Source organism: Myotis daubentonii, chromosome 14 (assembly GCF_963259705.1).
Source record: "Myotis daubentonii chromosome 14, mMyoDau2.1, whole genome shotgun sequence".
In the NCBI taxonomy this organism is placed as follows: Eukaryota; Metazoa; Chordata; class Mammalia; order Chiroptera; family Vespertilionidae; genus Myotis; species Myotis daubentonii.
The window spans coordinates 32,540,158-32,564,430 of record NC_081853.1 but is presented as its reverse complement, the minus strand read 5'-3'; the positions used below and the strand labels follow the sequence as shown (position 1 = coordinate 32,564,430).

At 38.9% G+C, this 24,273-nt stretch overlaps 1 protein-coding gene across 2 annotated transcripts in view; it reads right to left on the bottom strand.

Moving 5' to 3' along the window:
- Positions 1-897: 897 nt before the first annotated feature.
- Positions 898-24,273, bottom strand: part of RYK (receptor like tyrosine kinase) — an 86,788-nt gene continuing 63,412 nt past the window's right edge. For both annotated transcript variants that reach the window (XM_059663899.1, XM_059663900.1), the window contains exons 11-15: positions 23,333-23,465; positions 21,829-21,938; positions 21,505-21,664; positions 3,963-4,099; positions 898-2,009 (exon numbers count right to left, since the gene is read on the bottom strand). In XM_059663899.1, the coding sequence (XP_059519882.1) occupies positions 1,898-2,009; positions 3,963-4,099; positions 21,505-21,664; positions 21,829-21,938; positions 23,333-23,465 (652 nt within the window). In that variant the 3' untranslated portion in view covers positions 898-1,897. The remainder of the gene's footprint in view (positions 2,010-3,962; positions 4,100-21,504; positions 21,665-21,828; positions 21,939-23,332; positions 23,466-24,273) is intronic.

The window sequence follows — 24,273 nt, the reverse complement described above, 5'->3', positions numbered from 1 at the left end:
AAATTCTTAAACCACCTACTATGAAACAAATATACATACATACAACAGCTTGCAATCAAATTCATAAGGATAAAACCACCACCAGCCCAGCTAATGGACAGCACCTCTTACTACTCGCTAATTTGGGAAAGAAGTCAGATGTCATTACTTTTTCTTTTGAGCTGACCTTGTACATAGAACTGTGACTTCTAAACAGTGCACTAACCTGAACACACAAAAAAAGAATGCGCTGAATGTTGGAAGGGAAGCCAACATTGTACATAATACCATAGTTAGTGCTAAACAATTATGTGTTGATTGGATGCCTTCTAAGATTGCAGGTTGTGAATGAAAACATCTATAACTTACAAAGAGTTCAAAGAGTTTTTTAACAACTGGCCATTCAGGGTGTTGAGTACCACAAAACCAAAGAGCCAGTGTTAATAAATCGTACATAGAAAAACCATGCTCTTGGCCTGTTTGTGACAGAGGATGGACTGTGTGAGCTATTTTTTCCAGATGTGCTGCTAATTCATAAAGCTTCTTTAGCAACAGCAAAGGCCTCCAACTGCTACGCATTCCCCCTTGTACACTTATGAGGACGGGAGTAGCGGAGGCACCTTTAGGCCTAAGCATCTAGGAGGCCCATTCAACTATGCATTAGGCCAACTAAAACCAAGCACCAATACACACACACCCCTAATTTAAAGGTTCTGGAGAAAAGTGTCAGGGTTGTGACACTTCTTTGTAACCATAATTCCAGCTTTTTATTGAAACCTGGAGGCTGAGTAGAGTTAGCTGTAATTATATCAGGGGCTGAAGGCCTTAGCAAAACACTCATGAAATACAACATCTTATCTACCTGCTGCATGTTCAAACCAATCATTGACTAGGAACGATATTTTCAATACTGCCATGACAGAAAACAAATCCTTTAATTTTTCAAGTGTTCTAAAAAACAATTTTATACTTCTCAGCCTTGAAGATAAGCACAAAATTTACCAGTTTACATTTTTTTAACTCACAACTTGAGCACCCACTCTGTGCATAGAACTAGTCTAGGTGCTACAAAGGGATTCCTAACCTTAGAAAATGTGACTTCACTCTCTGAAATTGTATTATCACCTTTTCCAGAGAGTGAAAATAAATAAAATCACCATTCTTTACTACTGACTTGCTCCAAACCTACTTCTGGCTCCTGGAAAAGCTAATATCTGCCAAATTTATGATGTTTCAATGAACTCAACTCCTACTTCCCCAAAAATAAAAAAACAGAACTTCTTTTCATTAAAAAAATAAAAAACAATTTTTCTTGAAAGGGCAGTTTCCATTTCTAATAAGTATTTTTTTATTTCTTTTTTCATTCTAGCTTTTCAGTTTTCTTCCTCCAATATTGCCTTTTCTTGTCCCAGACAAACCAGACATCTTTGTATGCTGTTGTTCTTTTCCTAAGAAAAAGTACTTCATCTCGAAGACAAACCATTCCCAAGACTAGTGATAAATATTTTTAAAACTTTAAAGGTGAATCACCTACATTTTACCTTGATGAAGTAAAAAAAATAAAAATAAAAAGCAGTTGGCACTAAAATGGCTATTCCAAGTGTTTAAACAATTTTAAAAACTGTTTATTTATTTTGTAAGAAGGTACCCCTAGTCCAAAGTAACTATGTTTTAAAAGTTTTTGGCCAAAAAATTTACAAAAACCTTTTCAGTTCAACCTAATAAAAGTGATATCTAGAAAATATTCCCCATTATTAAGTCTGTCTTTAGAAGTTCAGAGTCTAATGCATTTCTAAGGCACAGTGTTCTGGAAGACGAATGTGCTTCTGCGGGCGTCGCGGGGTGGGTGAAGCGTCCATGGCTGGCTCCCAGTGAGCCAGGCGGGCACCTTCCGCCTGGATGCTGTGGGATGTGACAGTCAAACATAGGCCCCCAGGGCTGCGTGGAACTCCGTGAGACACTGTACCAGCTGCTGGAACTTGGGCCTCTCCTCCGGATCCAAGGCCCAGCAACAAGCCATCACAGCAAATCTGCAGAGTGACAGAGATGGTACAGTGACGATGCAGTACTCCGAATTTTTTAGTAGATTTGATGCCAGTTATGTTTTCTGTCCACATATGGGTGTGGAGAGGATGACATATTAAAAATCAATCACCGTTACTACCTGTTGGGAACACTACAACGAAAAAAAGCTAAAAGGAGTTATGTGAATTTTACATGTGGATTTCAGTTCTTCATGAGAGCATACCAAAATATATCAGCAGATACAGAGACTTCATGTAAATACTGTGTCATCCTGTAATGTATGTTCTGAGAGAAAGAACCTGGAGGAAGAGGAAGCTTTAGGTAAGCTCTAAGAACCTTGGGTCTTCAGGAAAATCAGGGCAAACGCTGTCACCTGCTGTGATGCAGAAACCTCAGGGGATTCTAGCACGAGATGACAGTTAACCCTGCACTCAATCACCCCTGACCGAGTCCCATTACAGGGGAAGTTGAGCTATGTGATAAAAGCAGGAAACAGGAACTATTTCGCTTGCCGGCTCAAAACATCTTTATACATCAATTGACACCAACTGGCACAGCAAGAGGACAACAAGAAAGCCTTTTTATAATTAAACTCGTGGCCCAGTGCACAAATTCGTGCACATCGAAAGGAAATTAATTAGAAGAAATATTTTAATATCACTATTCGCCCGTTCTTTATAACAGAAGTGTCAACCAAATTCATGATCAACAGTGACAGATCAAAACACACATGTGCGATTGGTGCCAGCAAGAGCTTTATATGTATCGTGCATGCATGAGTCAACCTAGCCCTTTATATACATAGAATAAACTTGCTTAATTAGACCTGCTTTCTGATTTAGCTAAACTTTTTCCAGCCCAGTGAAGCACCCCAACTTTGCTTTCAGGTAACTGTCAGCAACACAGCAATAAATTTCAATATGAAGCAGATTATTATTGTAGATCACGCAGGGAGAACAAAGGGTAAAATATTTAACTGCAGCAGTGTTTGTCTATATTCTGTGCAGTGAGAAAACCTGAAGTCATTTTCAAGGTCTACCATTTCTTACTTCTTTTCAGTTGGGTCAAGTTTTAAGCTTTCTAAATCTCTGTTTTCTGGCTAATGAAAATAGGATTTCACTGAGTCTCCTATCTACCTACTCCAGGACTTCTGTGAGGATCAAATGAGATGAGGCACGGAAAAATGCTTCATAGACATTTGGTTACAGTGTGAAATGTTTCCACCTGGCTATAAAGCAAGTTGGGTTCCTGGGCTGAAGAAACTCCAAGGAGGCTAGTTGCTAGGAAGAGGAAGCCGGGAGTTGCTATGTGACATCATTATCCAGTGCCCACAGTGACCATTTCCGGGCTGGACTGGGCTGTGAGCCACATTTTGTGCCATGGGGTCTTGGCAGCGTTTGCTGCGATTTGGTGGGCTGTTGTTCTGGGGTGATGATGGGGCCTGTGTCCCACTTGGGGGAAGCCGAGTGTTGCTTTGTGGACACCAGGTCCATGGTGCCATTTCTCTCTAAATGGCCAGTGCGTGTCATGGTAGCTCCTACATTGAGCGTCTGCCCCCTGGTGGTCAGTGCATGTCATAGCGACCAGTCAGATGGTCAGACACTTAGCATGTTAGCCTTATGTATAAATAGATATGTCCTTAAGACTCTACTAGTATAAATAAAAGTCATCCTTCACTCTGCATAGAGTAACCCACATAATGTTCAGTGTTTTCTCACTATGTACATTAGTCTCTTGGATGGATTAAGCGCTACAAACATAAGATGCAAAAAGTCCTAACGTCAAATGCGTTAAAGAGTGGACGAGCCTGGCTGACCCTGTGGTTCTCTGGAAGAGTCTAACTCATGTCTGAAGAGTCATTATTCTCAAAGGGAAGCCTTTGGACACCTGCTGCTTTTCTTTTATCCCAACATCGTGAAAGGAATGAAACCCATGTCTTCAAGCACAGAAAAACTTACAGTTCATCAGGACAGTTGATAGGCTGGGCTATTCGGTAACCGTCTTTCAGGTACGCAGCCATCTCAAAGGGGTCTATGTCCACATAGGGCGTTTGGCCCAGAGTCATGAGCTCCCACAGCGTCACTCCGAAGGCCCACTGAGGAGAAGGAAAGCACAAGAGGGGTATTTAGAACAGTTGTCAGAGTGCTGCTGCCTGTAGCCAGGTACAGACCCAAAACAGCAGATTCACCAACTCTTAGGGAAAGCAAAATATTATCTACCACGCCCAGTTAGTTTATCTTGCTGGGACAAAAAAAAAGCATTTGTGGATTCATCCTTTAATGTGAATATCAATGGGTATTCTAAGGTGATTAGATGCATTGGAAAAAATTGTTTTTACTGTTGATTTGATTAGGTTTTCCTAATATGAAACTTTGTTACTTTAAATACTGTAGCTCGTATCCACAATTGAGAAGTGGAAAATGAATATAACTTTAGCCTAACTGGAGGGAAGAGCATCCTGAATCAGTGAAATATGCAAAATATGTAAAATATAGAATGCCATGGGTTTTTTTTTTTTACTACATTCACATAATTTAAATTAACAAGTATCTAAGAAGATATCTCCCAACCTTGCTTGAGTAAAAGATCAGATTTATTTAAAAGTAACGTGTCAACTACTGACAGGAGCAGAACTCCTAAGCAGAGGCCACAGTACTCCTTCCTGGTCACCTGGCTACCCGTGGCTCCTGGGAGCGCGTGGAGGGCAGGCAAGGTGTCTACACAGAGCTGCTGCCACCTGGCCGGGAAGGACGCACAGAGGGGGCTCCCACTGATCTGCTGCCACATGTGAGCCCCAAGGTCAGAAAGGAGGCACAAAAGAGGACACCTGTGTACCTTGGTATCCTGTTTATGTCCTTTCAAGTTCTAGAAGTTGTGTATCCTGTATCTCACTTAAGTTTCACAACAAATCAGTGAGAATCATTGGCAGCCTGATTTTACAGGTGGGGAAACTGAGGCTGAGAAATAACTTGCCTCAAAAATTTTTGAGTGAAGGAGGAAAAAAAAAAAGGAAAAAAATAAAAGGAAAAAACACACAAGACAAAAACAAGTCTGTTTACAAAATCTGAGCATAGTGCATTAAATTTTATGTTACTACTTTTTCAATAACATAATCTTGAAATACTTCCTAAAATATAAAGGTTGTTTTTTTAAAAAAAGCCTATATTAAAGAATAAAAGTTTTATTTCTTATAATCTTTGTAAACAAAAAAACAATGGAACAATATCTTACAGAATATTTAAAAAACTGCTACTGGAGAATACTATACCAAATCAAAATATTCTTCAAAAATGAAAGCAAACTACAGTTTTTCAGACGAACAAAAGCTGAGCGAATGTCACCAGGAGCCTGCACTGCAAGACCCAGGAGAGCAGCTCTTCACGTGGAAAGAAAGAACCCGAGATGGAAACGTGGACCAGCACAAAGAATGGAGAGAGGGCTGAAAACATACCAGTAACAATTAGGTATTTTTTCCTCTTGTGAAAATGTCCTCACTAGATTGTTTACAGCAACAACCGCAACCCTGCATTGTGGGGTTTATAATACCTAGAGAAGTACAATGCATGCCCATGATGACACTTAGGATGGACGGGGTGAGTGGAACTACTTCATTGCAAGCTGCTTATATTAAACATGAAGTGGCAGAGTATTATTTGAAAGTAGGTCTATATTGTAGACCCTACCACAGGTTTCCCAGCCTCAGCCCTCCCGATACCCTGGGGTGGGGAATTCTTTGCCACGAGAGGTTTTGTGCTTTGGAGGATGTTGCACAGCACCCCAAGTTGTGATAACTAAAACGCCTCCAGACATTGCGGAAGGTCGCCTGGCTGGGGGTTGGGGGTGTGGGGTATGGTAAATTGCCCCCCCCCCCCCGCCCAGTTGAGAAACACTAAAGTAGACTGATCAAAGAAAGAAAGACACAGATTACCAATATCAGGAATGAAAGAGGGAATGTCACCACAGATCCTATGGACATAAAAAAAATACTATGAACTCAGCTTTATGCCAATAAATGTAATGTTAGATGGACAAATTCCTTGAAATACACAAATTACCCAAACAGACACAAGAACAACTTGAAAATACTTATAGCCCTATACCTATTAAAGAAAGAGTTCATAATTTAAAATCTTTCCACACACAAAAAACTATATATCCAAACAGTTTCACTGGGTGAATTCTATCCAACTTGAAAGAAAAAACAAAACAAAAAACAGATCTGTATTAGTTTCTTAGAGCTGCCACAACAAAGTGCCATAAACTGGGCGGCTTAACAGAATTTACTTTCTCACAGCTCTGCAGGCTAGGAGTCCAGCGCGAAGGTGTCGGCAGGGCTACGCCCGCTCTGGAGCCTGTGGGGAGCATCCTTCCTGACCTGCTCCTAGTTCTGGTGGTTTGCTGGCAATCCTCGGTGAAACGCAGCTGAAACATTTCAATCTCTGCCTGTTCTCAAGCGACATTCTTCCCCCGAATGGTGTCTCTTCTTATAAGGATATTAGTCATACTGGATTAAATAGTCCACCCGAAATGAGTATGACTTCATCTTAACATTTTACTGCAATGACCCTATTCCCAAATAAAGCCACATTCTGAGGTACTGCACCTATTTTGTGTGTGTGTCGGGGGGAGGGGGACACACAATTCAATCCACAACACAACCCTACACTAACTCTTCCGGAAGGAGGGCACACTTCTCAACTCATTTTGAGGCCAGCATTACAAGAAACACCAAAACCCAAGCGTTCAGCCTTTTGGAACTCAGTATCTTTTTCATTAACAGTGACCATTTGGGAGCAGCAATGCCCATCCTTGAGGTCTGTGCTTTTTGGTGGTGCTGGAGTGGGGCGACAGGAAATTGATGGAGATGGATGTATACATTTTAAATCTCCACAGAAGCAGAGCCTACTGGTTTAAGGGGAACATTCTATTCCACCTAAAAAATGAAAAATGCTGTCAGGTTAATAAAAGTTAAAGGAAGCTGCATGCTTACATACAGGTATTTACTTGTCTACTTTAATACCTTCCTCTCCATGAACTTTTAGTACTGACACTGATTAGTACAGATGATGCTAAATTCTTAAAATTGTGCCCAACTTCCATCAGGAAGGTAGTGCACTACACAGAATAGAACCCAAAGAAGGGAAACTGGTTAGAAGGGATTTCCCACCCCTGGAGCAGCTGTGGGGAAGGATAATCAATCCAATCAGAGTTTGGAGGAAGAAACGGTAGGAAGCGATAACATATGGATATTGCCACTTTGTACATGGGAATAGCTCCATTCCGACAAGGGAGGAACATTCTAACAACTTCGGATGGTAAGGGACTTTCACAGTCATGCCAGCGGTGTCTGAGACCCGGAGTGCGCACAGGTACCGCAACAGTTCAATGAGTAGAAACTGACTTTTAAAAATTACTTCTTTTGCATTGTTTTGTCCACATTATTGCTGAGCATTCATGCAAGGTTCTCATATTAAAAACTGCAATGCTAATAAATGCCAAAAAAGGACAATAAAGCCAAAGGGTGCACTGCAGTTTCATTTCCTTAAAAGCCAACAAGTGATTAATTACATGTTGGCTCACCAACCCTTCAAAAAAAAAATCAAGACCAATAGCACAAGGATGATTTGTGGAAAACTTGTTCTCTGAAAGTCTTCTGATAACTGAACCATTTAAAACTCAGACAGACTTATTCTATAATTTCCTTTTGTTTGACGTCATTGGAAAGGGAGTGATAAGAAGGTCAAGTTGTTTTTTCCAGAGTTTTATAAAAGGCTGCGGCTACTGTTAGAAGGGTCTCAAAGTCTGGGCCATTCTTACTCAGTGCTATTCTTACTAAATGTTAAAATGTGGTTGAGTATTTTGCAGATGCAGCTGTAAACTGAATGAGCTGACAGGAACTCAACCAGATAAGGAAAGCCAATCACAATGAAGAAATCAACATGTATTTGACCACATAGTGTATATAAGCAAGGCCTAAGCCTCCTTGCAGAGAGGCAGAGCTATGGCTGCGAGTCCCATCTTTGTCACTTGCTGAAAGAAAATAAAACTACCAACAGCCCTGAACCCCTTGAGTTCGGTAACACTATGCCCACTTAAAGAATGTTTAGAGAATAACAAATTCTATTCATTTTATTCCTCTTCTCACAACTTATCTTATAGATTTTTAATATACAGGATATAAAGCATTCTTTTCAACTAACAATGTATTCTGATGTGACTTGTCAAAAACTGTATAGATAAAATTATTTTTTACTCTATTATGTCATGTTAACTAACGGTGGGGCTACTAAGAGATTTCCATGCTGTTACTTCAGGAACTTAAAATGCAAGGCTGACCTCAGTATACTACATGGATGAGAAAAAAATGTTGTCAAATTCTTGATTATTCTATCTGACCACAATAAGAGCATAATTAAGTGTTCTATGGCTAGGCCTTTCTGTTAACTCTAGATACCTAACATCCCTTTCTCGTGGAAAGTGGAAATGGGTTCCAATCACCAAAGTGCAATTAATTTAATCTGGGCCAAGTGCTTTCCAAGCCTGACTAACAAGAAGAATTATCTGGGGTGCCTGTTTAAAGTACAGACTTCCCAGTCCTATCTTTTATTGCCGATTATTTCCTCTTCTTGCCTTAGTGTGCTGGCAAGTACAACCTCAAGTACAATACTGAAGAGAAGTGATGAGAGTGGGTATCCCTCTTGTCCCTGTTATCAGGTAAAGAGCATTGTCTTTCAACAGGAAGTATGATGCTAGCTGTAGATTTTGGTTTTTGTAGATGCCCTTCATCAGATTGAGCGAGTTCTCTTCTATTCCTAGACTGCTAGCAAATTTTATTAGGAATGAACTTTGAATTTTCTTCTAATACTTTTCTGCATCTATTGAGATGATCATCTGGTTTTTCTTTTTTAGCATGTTAATACAGAAAATTTACCATTTTGAAATGGTAAAACAAACTTGTATTCTTGGGATAAAGCCTATGTGGTCATATTATTTTTAAAATATATTTTTGAATTCTATTTACTAAACGTTAGGTTAAAATTTAGGATCATGAGAAATAATGACCTATAGTTTTCTCATCTTTGTCTGGTATTGTTTCAGGTAATGCTAACCTTACAGGATGAATTAGAAAGTATTTCCTCAATTTTCTGAAAATTATATAGAATATGTATTATTTTTTCCTGGAGTGTTTGGAGGTACTCAACAGTGCCCTAGAATTCACTATGGACCTAGAGTTTTCTTTTAGGACAGGCTTTTAATTAAAGACTCAATTTATTTAATGTGTATATAGGGCTATTCTAATTATCTACTCTGAGTGAGCTTTGAAAGTTCTTATCTTCCAAAGAATCTGTCTGTGTCTAAATTTATTGGGAAACAGTTGCTCATAATATTTTACTAATGAATACCTATGAGAACCTATAATGATATTATCTCTTATTCATTATATTGTTAATTTGTAACCTCTTTTTTTTTCTTAGTCTGGAAAGAGATTTATTGTTAATGATTTTCTCTCTTGTTTTTCTGTTTTGCATTTCACTGTCTTCTATTAAATCTTTATTATTTTCCTTTATCTACTTACTTGGTTTTTAATTTGTTCTTTTTCTAGTTTCTTAAGGTGAAAACTAAGATCACTAATTTGAGACTTTTCTCCTTTTCTAATATTGATGTTTATTAGTATATATCCCCAAATTCTGAAATGTGTTTAATTCAATTCTAAATAATTTATAATTTCCCTTTTGCTTTTTTCTTTGACACATGAACTATCTAGAAGTATATTATTTAGTTTCTAAATATTTGGGGATTTTCTAGATTCCTAGTTCTTATTTTTAAATCAATTACATTGTATTCACAAAACCCTACATTTTATGAATTAAATCTTTTTTACTGAATTTACTGACTTGTTTTATGGCCCAGAATATGGTCTAGCTTAGTAAATATTCCATGTGCTCTTGAAAAGAATATGCATCCTGCTGCTGTTGGAATGGCGTGTTCTATAATTGTTAATTAGATCTAGTTGGTTGACACTGTCATTCAACTTACTGACTTTCTATTTGGTCACTTCCTGAGAGGGCTTGGAAATGTTTTCAATAATCTTTTAAAGAGATATAAATAATAAGAAAAAAACTTATGTATTACCCATGCAGTTACCATTTCTGGTGCCCTTTGTTCCTTTGTATAGATCCGTATTTCCACATGGTATCATTGGTTCCTAAAGGATTTCCTTCAACATTTCTTGTAGTGTGGGTTTGCTGGTGATGAATTTTTTTAGCTATTTTGTTCAGAAAAAGTCTTTATTTCTCCTTCATTTTTGAAAGATACTTTCCTGGTTATAGAACTCTATGTTCATAGCTTTTCTTACAGTGCTTTAAAAATGTTGCTTCACTGTTTTCTCCCTTGCATTGCTTCCAATGAGGTATATGCTGCCACCCTTTCCTTGGTCCCTTTGTTAAACATATTAACATGTATTTTTGTTTTTCTGGCTGCTTTTAATATTTTCTCTTTATCACTAGTTTTGAGCAATTTGACTATGTGCTGTGGTTTAGTTTCTTCAGGTTTCCTGTGTTTGGGGTTTGCTGAGTCCTTAGATCTATGGGTTTATATTTTTCCCAAAATTTGGAAAAATTTCAGTGGTTACTTCTTCAGTATTCTTTCTACCCACCCGACCCTCCACTCATGTCCTTGGGGACCACAATTACACATATATTCAGCAAACTGAAGCTGTCTGCCAGCTCAGTAAGAGATTCTTCTTCAGGAGTTTTCTGTATCTTCTCTCTCCTATCTCTTGCTTTACTTCCATCTCAGAAGGGAGGTGGACCTCCTCCTGTGCCAAGACTGTATCTTCACCTGGACTCCTGGGCGCACTCACCCATCATCTCTTAGACCTCCCCTCCAATAACCACATTTCCAACCTCTTTCTCCCGCTTGCTCCCCTGGCCTAAAAACAAACCAAACAGCCCAACATAATAAAAACAAAACGCAAAAAATAACAAAATAGAGCCTCTCTTGATCCTGCCATCCCATCAAGCTATGATCTTTTCATTTCTCTTCACAGCTGAACTTCAAAGTGTAATATATTTATTGCCGCCATGTTTTCACCTTCCACAGTGTCAAATAAAACATCTATCTTTAATGATTTACTAAAGTTGCTTGTTCAAAAGCCTCTTTCTTCACTCCCCCTATCCCCCAATGATTTCCTCATTCTTTCTGACCAATGCAAATATGTTTACAGACTAGATTCTCCTTGAAAATATTTTCTTCCCCAGCTTTTATGACACAGCATTCTCTGGATTCTCTTCCTATCTCTCCATTTTCTTTCTTTTCTAATTAAAAGTAAACATTCCCTATTCCCTTGGCTTTCTTCTCTCTAGATATTCACTACCTCTGGGGTCAAATGCTCTAGTTCATTCAATCACCACTTTTAGGAAGTTAATGTCCAGTTTCTAATATCTTGCTTCTATGCCTTTACAGAATTCCAGACCCGCATTCTTAAACTCAACATGCCCCATATCAAATTAATCATGTTTCCCCAAACCAGATATTCTACCCACTGTCTTCAATTATGTTGCATCTTCACAGTGGCTTAGGATTTATTGCAACAGCATAACTAAATAAAAGTACAAATCAAAGATTGCACTCAAGTTTCCAGAAACATGGGCCCCGAGTAAAAAAGCACAGTAGACATTTATGCAATAGATCTAATAGTTAAAAGGGTAGGTAAATTAATAAATCATTTACTCAGATAATAACTGTGGTCAAGAGAACAAATGGGATATCTGATGGGAAGTCTATGGGAGTGGGACAAGGAGAAATGTGAGGATTCAACATGGAAATAGAGAGAAGAGGCCAATGTAAGGCCATTCAGCATTCTTTTACACAGTCAAGTACACAGCTCTCCAAAGATAAGATCAGTACTGCTGGCTGAGACTGTTCTTAAAATAAATGACCCCAAAGGCATATATATGGATGTCAACTTCAATTCTGTTACTATGGAACATCTGCTAAGGGAAAATAACTAAGGCAGCGTTCCCATTGCCCATTCTGGGGAGAATGACTTGTCCATAAATATATGAGGTAGCATGTGATAGATGATATTAGGTTGGTACAAAAATCTCTGGGGAATCGAAAAAAGACAAAATCAAAGGTCATAAAGGGCCTTGGCAAGGTGGTTCAGTTGGTTGGAGCGTGGTCCCACGCACCAAAAGGTTGCAGGTTTGATCCCTGGTTGGGGAGAGTACGAGAGGCAACTAACTGATGTTTCTCTAAAATCAATGAAAAACATTCTCAGGTGAGGATTAAAAAAGGATCATAAAAGGCCTTGGTATGTTTGGAACCAGCAGGAATTCCAGACTTGCTGACATGCAGAATATAAGGAAATGTACAGGGGTTTTATGAAGCTGAAAAAGATAAGGACAATGAGATTAAGGAATAGAAGCTCTAAAAAACAGGGGAAGGAGAGAGGAGAACCAAGATGGCGGCATAGGTTAACGCCGGAGTTTGCTGCTTTGAACAACTACTTCAAAAGTGAAACTAAAACACGGAACGGACATCACCCAGAACCACAGAAACGCTGGCTGAGTGGAAGTCCTACAACTAGGAGGAAAGAGAAACGCACACGGACACTCAGAGGAGGCGCAGTGCTGAAGTCAAATTCTGAGGTGCGGAGTGCGCGGAGCGGGCTGGCGGCGGAGGGCGCGGTTGTTGTTTTCAATCGGGAGGGACTCGCAGACTCTGAGCTCCAGATCCGGGCGAGTCTTTAGGGACCCAGACTCAAACGGGAGAAGCGGGACTGTCTGGCTTCGGTCAGAGCGAGTGCAGCTTTCTCTCCGAGCTTTGCAGCGGGTGCTGGGACTCAGAGAGGCAGAGCCCCTGGGGACAGGACTGAGAGCCGCCATAACTGCTCTCTCCGGCCCACCCTGTTGATCCTGTGCGACCCGCCCCGCCCAAGCCCTGCACGGAGGCATTTGCCGGATAGCCTCAGGCAAAGGCTAGATTAGCACCTCCCTAGAGGACAAAAGTTCTCTCACTGCTGACACAGCTGATTCTCATAGCCACTTGGCCTGGAGGTCAAACCCTCCCTGGAATTAGCTACAACAATCAAGATTTAACTATAAGACTGCGAACAAAGACCACTAGGGGGTACACCAAGGAAGCATAACAAAATGCGGAGACAAAGAAACAGGACAAAATTGTCAATGGAAGAAATAGAGTTCAGAACCACACTTTTAAGGTCCCTCAAGAACTGTTTAGAAGCTGTCGATAAACTTAATGAGATCTACACGAAAACTAATAAGACCCTCGATCTTATATTGGGGAACCAACGAGAAATTAAGCATACACGGACTGAAATAACGAATATTATACAGACGCCCGACAGCAGACCAGAGGAGCGCAAGAATCAAGTCAATGATTTGAAATGCGAGGAAGCAAAAAACATCCAACCGGAAAAGCAAAATGAAAAAAGAATCCAAAAATGCGAGGATAGTGTAAGGAGCCTCTGGGACAGCTTCAAGGGTACCAACATCAGAATTATAGGGGTGCCAGAAGATGAGAGAGACCAAGATATTGAAAACCTATTTGAAGAAATAATGACAGAAAACTTCCCCCACCTGGTGAAAGAAATGGACTTACAGGTCCAAGAAGCACGGAGAACCCCAAACAAAAGGAATCCAAAGAGGACCACACCAAGACACATCATAATTAAAATGCCAAGAGCAAAAGATAAAGAGAGAATCTTAAAAGCAGCAAGAGAAAGAAACCGAGTTACCTACAAGGGAATACCCATACGACTGTCAGCTGATTTCTCAACAGAAACTTTGCAGGCCAGAAGGGAGTGGCAAGAAATATTCAAAGTGATGAATACCAAGAACCTACAACCAAGATTACTTTATCCAGCAAAGCTATCATTCAGAATTGAAGGTCAGATAAAGAGCTTCACAGATAAGGAAAAGCTAAAGGAGTTCATCACCACCAAACCAGGATTATATGAAATGCTGAAAGGTATCCTTTAAGAAGAGGAAGAGGAAGAAAAAGGTAAAGATACACATTATGAACAACAAATATGCATCTATCAACAAGTGAATCTAAGAATCAAGTGAATTAATAATCTGATGAACAGAATGAACTGTTGATTATAATAGAATCAGGGACATAGAAAGGGAATGGACTGACTATTCTTGGGGGGGAAAGGGGTGTGGGAGATGTGGGAAGAGACTGGACAAAAATCGTGCACCTATGGATGAGGACAGTGGGTGGGGAGTGAGGGCGGAGGGTGGGGCGGGAACTGGGAGGAGGGGAGTTATGGGGGGGGAAAAAAAAGAGGAACAAATGTAATAATCTGAACAATAAAGATTTAATTAAAAAAAAAAAAAAAAAACAGGGGAAGGAGTTTGGACCTTTAAGCCTTCACTTTGAAGAAATATTCATGGAGAAATATTCCTAGCAGTGGAAGATTACATTTACTAGACTTATTAACATTAAGCAATTTTCACAAGTTTTCAAAACTGACACTCCACTGTGCACAAGATATAGGCTTTATTAGTATATATCCCTTCTAAATATCCAGTTTTTTAAGATTTTATTATTCTGTGAATTTTAATTTTTCAGACACATTTTCTAGGCCTTTTTAATAACTGTAACTGAAATATACCACTACAGGATTATGTTACTCTAAAAAAGTTTTACTACTTAAACTTTAAGATCCAATAAATTTATACAAGTAACCCTTGAAGGGATCGGGTCCTTTTAATAATTCTTCAATGTTAACTATTAACTAAAACTCTTAATACTCCTCCAGACTTTATCACTGTGGCTAATATTTTTTTATTCCAACTAAACAAACATATCCAGATGTACAATGACTATATAAGATGCATTGATTGCATCACATATCAAATTCATACGTGCTGCTAACACAACTTTAAAAATCAGCTATCTTTAGGCATAATATTACACGTGACTGAAAAGATACTCCTTCTGCTGAAAATCTGTCCTAGGCTCTGTGATTAGGGAAGACAGAAGAGCCAACACTGGATGCCTACCAGGCGGTCATACATTTCTGCTATTCATGGCATGTTCCTCCACTGTCCCAGATGCCAAGACACTGCTCCACCAGAACACTGGGTCTATCTGAAGGGAATGTTACATACAAAGGGCAGGGCAGGAATGCTAACAAGATCTCTTAAGGAAAATATCTATTCTTAGGGAGAGCCAAACACAGGAAATACATCAAGGCAATTACTCAATCAAAAAATAGCAACTGGTCACCTCTGAAAATATATTAACTGTTCTTGAAGTAAACCCATTTATTCCTCATTCCCAGGAAATATTAGGGATAATAAATACTTTTAAATAAAACTAAACAGTATCTTAATTTTAAACTTCAAATCTTTATTTCCTAGTGTCTGAAAAATACTAGCATCTCTTTAGCTTTTCCATAATGTCTTTATATCAATTCCTCTTAACCTGAATTTCATATTTAAACAGTAAGTCTAAGATGATTGATAATATAAAATCTGCAACCATAATGGCAGCAAATACATATTAGGAATCTCAGCATTATTCTAAAATTAATAATGAAGATAAAACATAAAACAAAAAGTTTTCTAGAGGGATTGAGGAAAAAAAGAGAAAGAGCTCATGGACACGGATAACAGTGTGGTGACTGCGTGGGGTGGGGAGGTGGAAAAGGGTATAGCGGAGATAATGGTGATGGCGGGGGGAGGATTCTCTGAAAAGTACAGTTTTATCTTTGATAGTAGAGTAGTTTTAGGTCAAAATCCTCAGGGGTAAGTTATGAATGTGAGTTTCTCCTGCTCAGGTCTGCTCAGGGCGTGGCAATGACTTTCCAAGGGGCAGTGTTTACAGGTAATAAGAAGCCCTCTCCTTTAAATGTCCTACCCAGATAACTTCACAGATCTCCCTCCTCCAGGCAATGCTTCATGTTTACAAAATAAACAGTACAGAGGCCCTGCACCCTAAAAACTGTTCCAATATCTTAAAGCAGGGGTTCTCAAACTTTTTAAACAGGTGGCCAGTTCACTGTCCCTCAGATCGTTGGAGGGTCAGACTATAGTTTTAAAAAAAACTATGAACAAATTCCTATGCACACTGCACATATCTTATTTTGAAGTAAAAAAACAAAACGGGAACAAATACAATATTTGTATTTGCATGTGGCCCACGGGCCGTAGTTTGAGGACCCCTGTCTTAAAGCATCTCCTTGTGCCCATAAACCACACTGATGTGATTACATTAAAACCATTTCCTTGACTTGTTTATCCCAAGAAAATGCTTTTTAAACACAATGTAATACCATAAAGACAAGAAAACCAACAAGAACAAAACTCTTAATTGTGCATTCTTGATTGCATTTAGTCTCTTAATAAAAGATAGTCTTCTAACAGCAGAATTGTTAGCTACAATTAGCTAAAGAATTCAAAGAAGATATAAATCAAAAAATTATTTTCAAATAAAGGAAAAGAAAGTCACCAAAAAAAAATCTATGATGGAATTCACATCTGATAAAACAGAATAAAAACAATATCCAGAAATTCTTAAGAATGCCCATGATGACATCATATCTTAAAATAATGTTTGAAGGAGATTTATAACTAGTCAAATCTAGTTGTGCGCATTTCCTAACTTCAACAGTTAAAAGCTGATATTAGCTTTATAAGAATCTTGACATATTGAAATATAGAATCTTTCCATTAAAAATTGGGAAAACACAACCCAGAGATACAATGTATTATTTGTACAATGGAAAACATTAGTATATTCCTAAAAAAATCATGTAGAGTTTTTAACTAAAAAAAAACCAAAAAACAAAAATGTTAAAAGGACAAAGAAAATGTCCCCTCCAAGGCAGTAATATAATTAGTTGTTACATTTATACCTAAAATATGTATTTTACATGTATAGGGACTCTGGTGGGAGTGAGGTTATATTATTTGTTTTGCATGTGAATCTGCATGATGTTTTTCAGCCCCAAAACAGAAAATTAAGTATAGCTTTTAAACTCCCAACTCCATCCATAAAGAAAAAAAGGGTAATGATTATACCTATACGTTTTCCTGACTTATACTATTACTTTTAAATATATTTTGAATTATAGTTAACATACGGTATTATATTAGTTTCAGGTGTATACAATACAATGATGCAGTATTTATCTATACTAATAAAAGGGTAATATGCTAACTAGACCGGACATCTTCTGGACGTCCTTCCGGACAAAGCTATGGTGGCTGGGCCAAGGCAGAGGCAGTTAGAGGTGATGAGGCCAGCAGGGGAGAGCAGTTAGGGGGATCAGGCTGGCAGGCAGGTGAGTGGTTAGGACAGCCGTGGGCAAACGACGGCCCACGGGCCAGATCCAGCCCGTTTGAAATGAATAAAACAAACAAACAAAAAAAAAGACCGTACCCTTTTATGTAATGATGTTTACTTTGAATTTATATTAGTTCACACAAACACTCCATCCATGCTTTTGTTCCGGCCCTCCAGTCCAGTTTAAGAACCCATTGTGGCCCTCGAGTCAAAAAGTTTGCCCACCCCTGGGTTAGGAGGTAGCAGTCCCAGATTGCGAGAGAGATGCCCAACTGCCGGCATTCGGACATCCCCCAAGGGGTCCTGGATTGGAGAGGGTGCAGACTGGGCTGAGGGATGCTCCCATGCACAAATTTCATGCACCGGGCCTCTAGTATACAGTATTTGTATACCTTATGAAGTGATCCACAATAAGTCTAGTAACCATCTGTCCCTTACAAAGTTATTACAATATTAATAACTTTGCTGTTATTGCAACTATTCCCTATGCTGTACATTACACTCGCAAACATTTATAACTGGAATTTTGTACTTAATTACCTTCCCCTTTTCTGTTAATCCTCCCATTTACCTCCCCCTCTTGGAACCATCAGTTTGTTCTCTGTATCTATGAGAGTGTTTCTGTTTCATTTGTTTCACATTTTTCTTTTTTAAATCATGGTGTGTGTTTTTAATGTTTTTAAGAGGAAGGGAGAGGAACAGAGAGATAGAAACATCGATGATGAGAGGGAATCACTGATCAGCTGCCTCCTGCATGCCCTCTACAGGGGATCGAGCCTGCAACCCAGGCATGTGCCCTGACTGGGAATCAAACCGTGGCCTTCTGGTTCGTGGGCTGACACTCAACCACTGAGCTAAACCAGACAGGCCACAAAACTTTATGTTTAACCTCTTCATTAAGAGTAGTACATATTGCATTTGGGTGGTGAATTATCTTTCCTTTTTATCAAGTAATTTTTATTATTATTATCATTGATGTAGCTGATTTAAGAATTCAAAAAATATTCAATCCTATAAAATTGAAAAGCAGGATTTTTACACTAACAGCAACATCATAGTCTTAGGAAACAAAAGGGTATTCCTCTTCCTTTAAACCTCAATTATCTAAGGCAAAAGATACTAGAATTTGGGAGGGTTTGATACCCAGTCAGGGCACATGCCTGGGTTTGGGCTTGATCCCCAGTAGGAGGCGTGCAGGAGGCAGCCCATTAATGATTCTCTCTCATCATTGATGTTGCTATCTCTCGCTCCCTCTCCCTTCCTCTCTGAAATCAATAAAAATATATTTAAAAAAACAAGAACACTGTATTTTAAAACCAAAGTTAAACCTGTTTTCCCCACACCCTAAAACAAAGCTTTGCTTAATGTAGAAACTGGTGAAGAATTCCAGCTACGATTCAGAACTCCTGACTAAAGATTTTTTTTAAAAATATATTTTATTGATTTTTTACAGAGAGGGATAGAGAGTTAGAAACATTGATGAGAGAAAAACATCGATCAGCTGCCTCCTGCATACCCCCTATTGGGGATGTGCCTGCAACCAAGGTACATGCCCTTGACCGGAATCGAACCTGGGACCCTTGAGTCCACAGGCCAACGCTCTATCCACTGAGCCAAACCAGTTAGGGCCTCCTGACTAAAGATTTTTATACCCTAAAAAAAGCACCCTATCAAATAGAACAATTGGTCCTTACTGTCATTTAATACAGTAGCTGTGTGCTGGCCTAAAACTCCAATTCTGTTTTCTCTTTTTATATTATTTGAGAAAAATCAAAAACAAAAAAGCAACCCTTCTCCCTAAAGAAAGCTTCCAGGTTTTCTTTAGATGCTGTGCATATTTGTACTGTTTTACTTGAAATTGTAACTTCTTGACAATGTTAGAGAAGTTTTATTCTATTATTGAAAGCTCTGAGGAAACAGAGGCCTAGTTCCCCACTGCTATACAAGCTGAGCCCTTAGGGTTCAGATCTAAGAGACTAGATGTATTTCCCCACCCAAGCCTCTGGCTGGGAACAGCTATGGCAACAAGTTTTTATCCACTGTGAACTTGTGCAGCTGCTCCTAAAGGAAAACCTCCCTTCCTCATCATCACTCATATTTACTCTGCCTGTATGACAAGTGTCAGATATGTTGTTGTTTTTTCCCTGAGAGTGGTTGATTTTAAGTTAAAACAAAGTCTTTTGAAGATATGCACAATAGAAGACTTTAATTAACAGAAAAAAAGGCAAAAGACAACCTAAGTAAATTGTTCACCCACATCAAGTGAACACATTTAATCAAGACACTTGGTATATAAAAAAGGCACCCTATTATCAAATCGCTAACCTTGCTTCTGAAAAAGAAAAAAAGGTAATTAGATTTTAATTAACAAGAGAGGGTTTCTCCCCTTATCAAATCATTCTAATGTCAAGGATTTTAAATGAAAATATCAAGTTTTCAATACAGAAGTCTTAATTAATTTCAATTACTGAATGTAGTACGTTGAAAGATGGCCCCAAAGATATGTCCATATTCAAACCCCTGAGACTTGTAAATATTACCTTATTTGGCAAAAAAAAAAAAAGTGATTAAGTTAAAGACCTTGAGAATAGAAGCTTATCCTAGCTTATGTAGCTGGGTCCTAAATACAATCCTATCCATCATTATGAGAGGCAGAGAGAGCTTTGAGAGACAGAGGCATAGGGAGGAGAAAGTGATCTGAACATGCAGCAGGGGGAGGCAGCCCCAAACCAGGAAAGGGCAACTGCCCCCTGGAGGTGGGAGAGGTAAGGAGGGTTTGCCTCTGAGACCCTCTGGGGGAAGCACAGCCCTGCCTGCCTCTGGATTTCACACATTTGGCTTCCAGAACTCAACTCTGAGAGAATAAATCTCTGTCATTGAAAACCACCAAGGTTGTTGTAATTCGTTACAGTGGCCACAGGACGCTAATCCACTGAGGGAAAGAGTGTGTTAAAAGAGTAATCCTTACAGCACACACACTTAGCAGTAGAAGTAAAAGGATAACGCGATACTACAAATAAAATGAGACACAATATATAGTAATATAGTAAGCCCATTTTTTACAGTTGTAACTTTGAAACAAATTACTCTATTAAGATTTTACATGTAACACTAACAGATATCAGTGATCATTCAGTGTTTGCAGTTAACACAAAAATTATGATGGCAATTGCTTCTTTTCTAAAGTATGTTTTTATTGATTTTAGAGATAGAGAGAGAAATAACAATGATGAGATAGAATCATTGATCAGCTATATCCTGCACACCCTAGGGGATCAAGCCTCCAACCCAGGCATATACCCTGACCGGGAATCGAACCATGACCTCCTGGTTCATGGGTCAACTATTCAACCACTGAGGCACACAAGCCAGGCACAACTGTTTATTTTATTCCACAATCCCATTCTATCCCAAAATACTTCTTTATACCTACACTCTGAATGTTTCAAAAAGCTACTTTGTGACTAAAAATATATTTCCATAGCTCCCTGTACTTATACCTACCTTATCTGCAGTTTAAGCTAACCTCTGAATATTCACTACAATAAAGTCCAGTAAGAGATAGGAAAATAAATTCATCTTTCAAAACAGAATAAAAAGTGACAGAATTTAAAAATGCCTGCAAAATACCCATAAGTATATGTGACTTCTGAAACTGAATATCACTAAGTATAAAGAATCCCACTACATGATCTGCTCGAGTGGGCAGACCACCCAGAAGCTGACAGAGGGAAAGAGTGACATCTGAGAAATTATAAATTACACAGGTCATAATACTTAGGTCATTTTAAAAAAGAAAACAGTAAATTTTTGTGATCTTGGAACCACTTAGTCATTCTGAGACTTCAATGAGAAAATAAAAATAATATTGTCACCTCACTAAGCCTCAATGTTGTCACCTTTAATACTGAGATAATAGTAGTTAGTTAGCTATCCCATAGTGTTAACAGTGCTCCTCATGTGGTTATTGTGAGATGCCATACAACGATGGACCATAGTTTGGGTCACAGCTTCTCTCTGTAAACTGGGTGGCTGAGCTAACTACACTTGCTTTCTCAATGAGAAATTTCAGGGAAAAGTTACTAGATTTCATTAATAATAATAATGGTAATTATTATTATTATTTTAAAACAGAAAGCCTTGTTTCCATTTTGTTGAAATCTGGGCCCCAGCACTTACCACATCACTAGCGCTGGAGAACTCATTATTAACCAGACTTTCCAGAGCCATCCACCGAACTGGCCTGTTTTCGTTGTCCCCCAGACAGTGGTAGTCCATGGGGAACAAGTCTCTGGAGAGGGCATTGTCTGTGATCTTAACTTGAAGTGTGTCATCAATGCTGAAAAGTAAAGATACAAATATCAAATGCAATCAGAGTATTTAAAAAATATAGGTCACAGTTACTCTTAAATACAACGTAATTCCCACTGCGATTTCTGGAAAGAACCCCAAATCCAAGGAACACTAAACATCGGCTGACAGTGATGAGCCCGTGGCACCTACACACAGTTCCTAGCAGCCAGGTCTTTGTGGATGACTTCCCTTCTGGCCAGATAGCTCATTCCACAGGCAATCTGAATAGCCATGTGCACCAGGTCTTGCTGAGAAATTGCCTGTGGGAACATAAAATGACAATGTTTGCAGTTAGCACAAAAAATATGATGGCAGCTGCTTATTTTATTCCATAATCCCACTCTATCCCAAAATACTTTTAATACTTACACGCTGTTTGTTTTGTTTAAAGCTACTTTTTGACTAAGAATATATTCCTTGTCCTTCTATCTACTATGGTCCTCACTCTGTAAAATAATTTACCATTTCCTTCTCTCATCTGTTAGGTATATAGCTCCCCAGCATCCAGCACACAGAGCAGCTAGCTGCTCGTAAGTGTCTGCTCAATGCTGAACACACAAGGTAATATTTCAGATGCTTATTACTCAATAACCAGTTCTTTTCTCCTCAAATAGTTTTTAGTAGGAGATTATCCCCTAGGGCCATTTTCAAACGACTACAAGCCTACAGCTCTCTCCTCGCTGGGGTGCTCCCTGGAGCCAGGATGCCACTTCTGTGGGCAGAGGAATGACTTTCCTCCCCAAGTGATGCTGGGGCTTCAGCCTCCAACCACTGGTTAGGAACCAGCTTTAATCCTGTCCGTTTACAAAGCATGTCAAACATATTAAGCCAAATACTCAATGCAGCCTCTGAATCCATGTTCTCCTGGCAACCGTAGTAAGGACATTATTATAACATCTTGAAACAAACTTAATGGGGCTACAAGATACGGTGGCAGCAAACACCTACTAGGTTTTGGCACCACTACCATCACGATGCATTTGCAATGTGACTAATGCTTCACAGCTATGGCACAAGCAGTGCAGAGAAAGAAATGCTTAGATGACTAACATCGTACAGCCGTGAAATGACTGGGAGGGTGTTACAGAGATTTGGAGGTGATTCTAAATAAACACACAATGGGTAGACAAGGAAAAACTTCAGCATCAGCAAAGTATACACCTTTAGGCAGGAATCATAAAGCAATCTTCCTCTAGACCAGCAGTTCTCAACCCGTGGGTCGTGACCCCTTTGGGGGTCGAACGACCCTTTCACAGGGGTCGCCTAAGACCATCGGAAAACACATATATAATTGCATATTGTTTTTGTGATTAATCACTATGCTTTAATTATGTTCAATTTGTAACAATGAAAATATATCCTGCATATCAGATATTTACATTACGATTCATAACAGTAGCAAAATTACATTATGAAGTAGCAACGAAAATAATTTTATGGTTGGGGGTCACCACAACATGAGGAACTGTATTAAAGGGTCACGACATTAGGAAGGTTGAGAACCACTGCTCTAGACCAATAGGTTATACCTTCTGATTCACTTTTTCTTTTTGCAGGCCTTCACACAGAGTATAGTTAAGAATATAAACATCTGCTTTCAAAGACAATATCAGAAACTACTGGTAAATAACTGGTACTTGGCGAATTTTCTCACCTGAGGATTATTGGCCTCTACTAATTTGCACTGCCGTAAAAACAATTTTAGATTCCCCCAGTTCATGTAAGGCAATATCACCATGGGCTTTTCTCCTTCTTCTATACACACATGGGTAATAGGAAGAAGATTTCTATAAAATAATCAGAAATCAGGCGAAACACAAGTGAAACTTAAAACTTCAGGAGCTTACTTGGAATAAACAGCAATACAATAAAGAAAACCTAAAATAAAATAAGAATTATCTCTAACATATGTACTTAGAAACATGATTACCATTAAAAACATAAAATATAAATGCTCCTTTAAAGTAGACTTTAACATTTCCCATAGATGCACTCTCTCGATGGGGAAAGTTATAAACTCAAAGCTGCTTCCTATGGACGGAATTCTCTGGAGACACATCTGGCCACACTCCATCTTTACTCTAAAGGATAATTAGAGACAAATGTTTGACTATGAGAATATTATGATAAGATCCGATTCTGTCCATCATCACACTTTAAAAAGGCCGGATGCAGACGGTGGACAAGAATGTGACAGTCAAGAAGGCCTTTCAGAGGCTGAAACTGTCGCAAAAGCCAAGACGGTCTTAGCTGGTCGCATGGGATTTAGAATCCAATTTCCAGAACTATAATTTACCATTAACTGTCTGTGCGACCATCTCTTTTGGCCTTAGTTTCCATACCTCTAACATAGGAATCCCACCAACCATAAGACGTTGCTGTAACATGCAAAATTAAGCATGTGGTAAACAATCTTTTTCCTTTTTTCATTTCTATGGCACAATAAATACATTTCACCCTACTGCCTAATTGGTATCTGGAAATAACCGTTAATTTTTCCCACAGTTATGTGACTTTTTATATAATTACCTTATCTTCCCCACTAAGCTGAAAACTCCTAGAAGGCAAAAACTAACACGGACTCTTATTTTTACA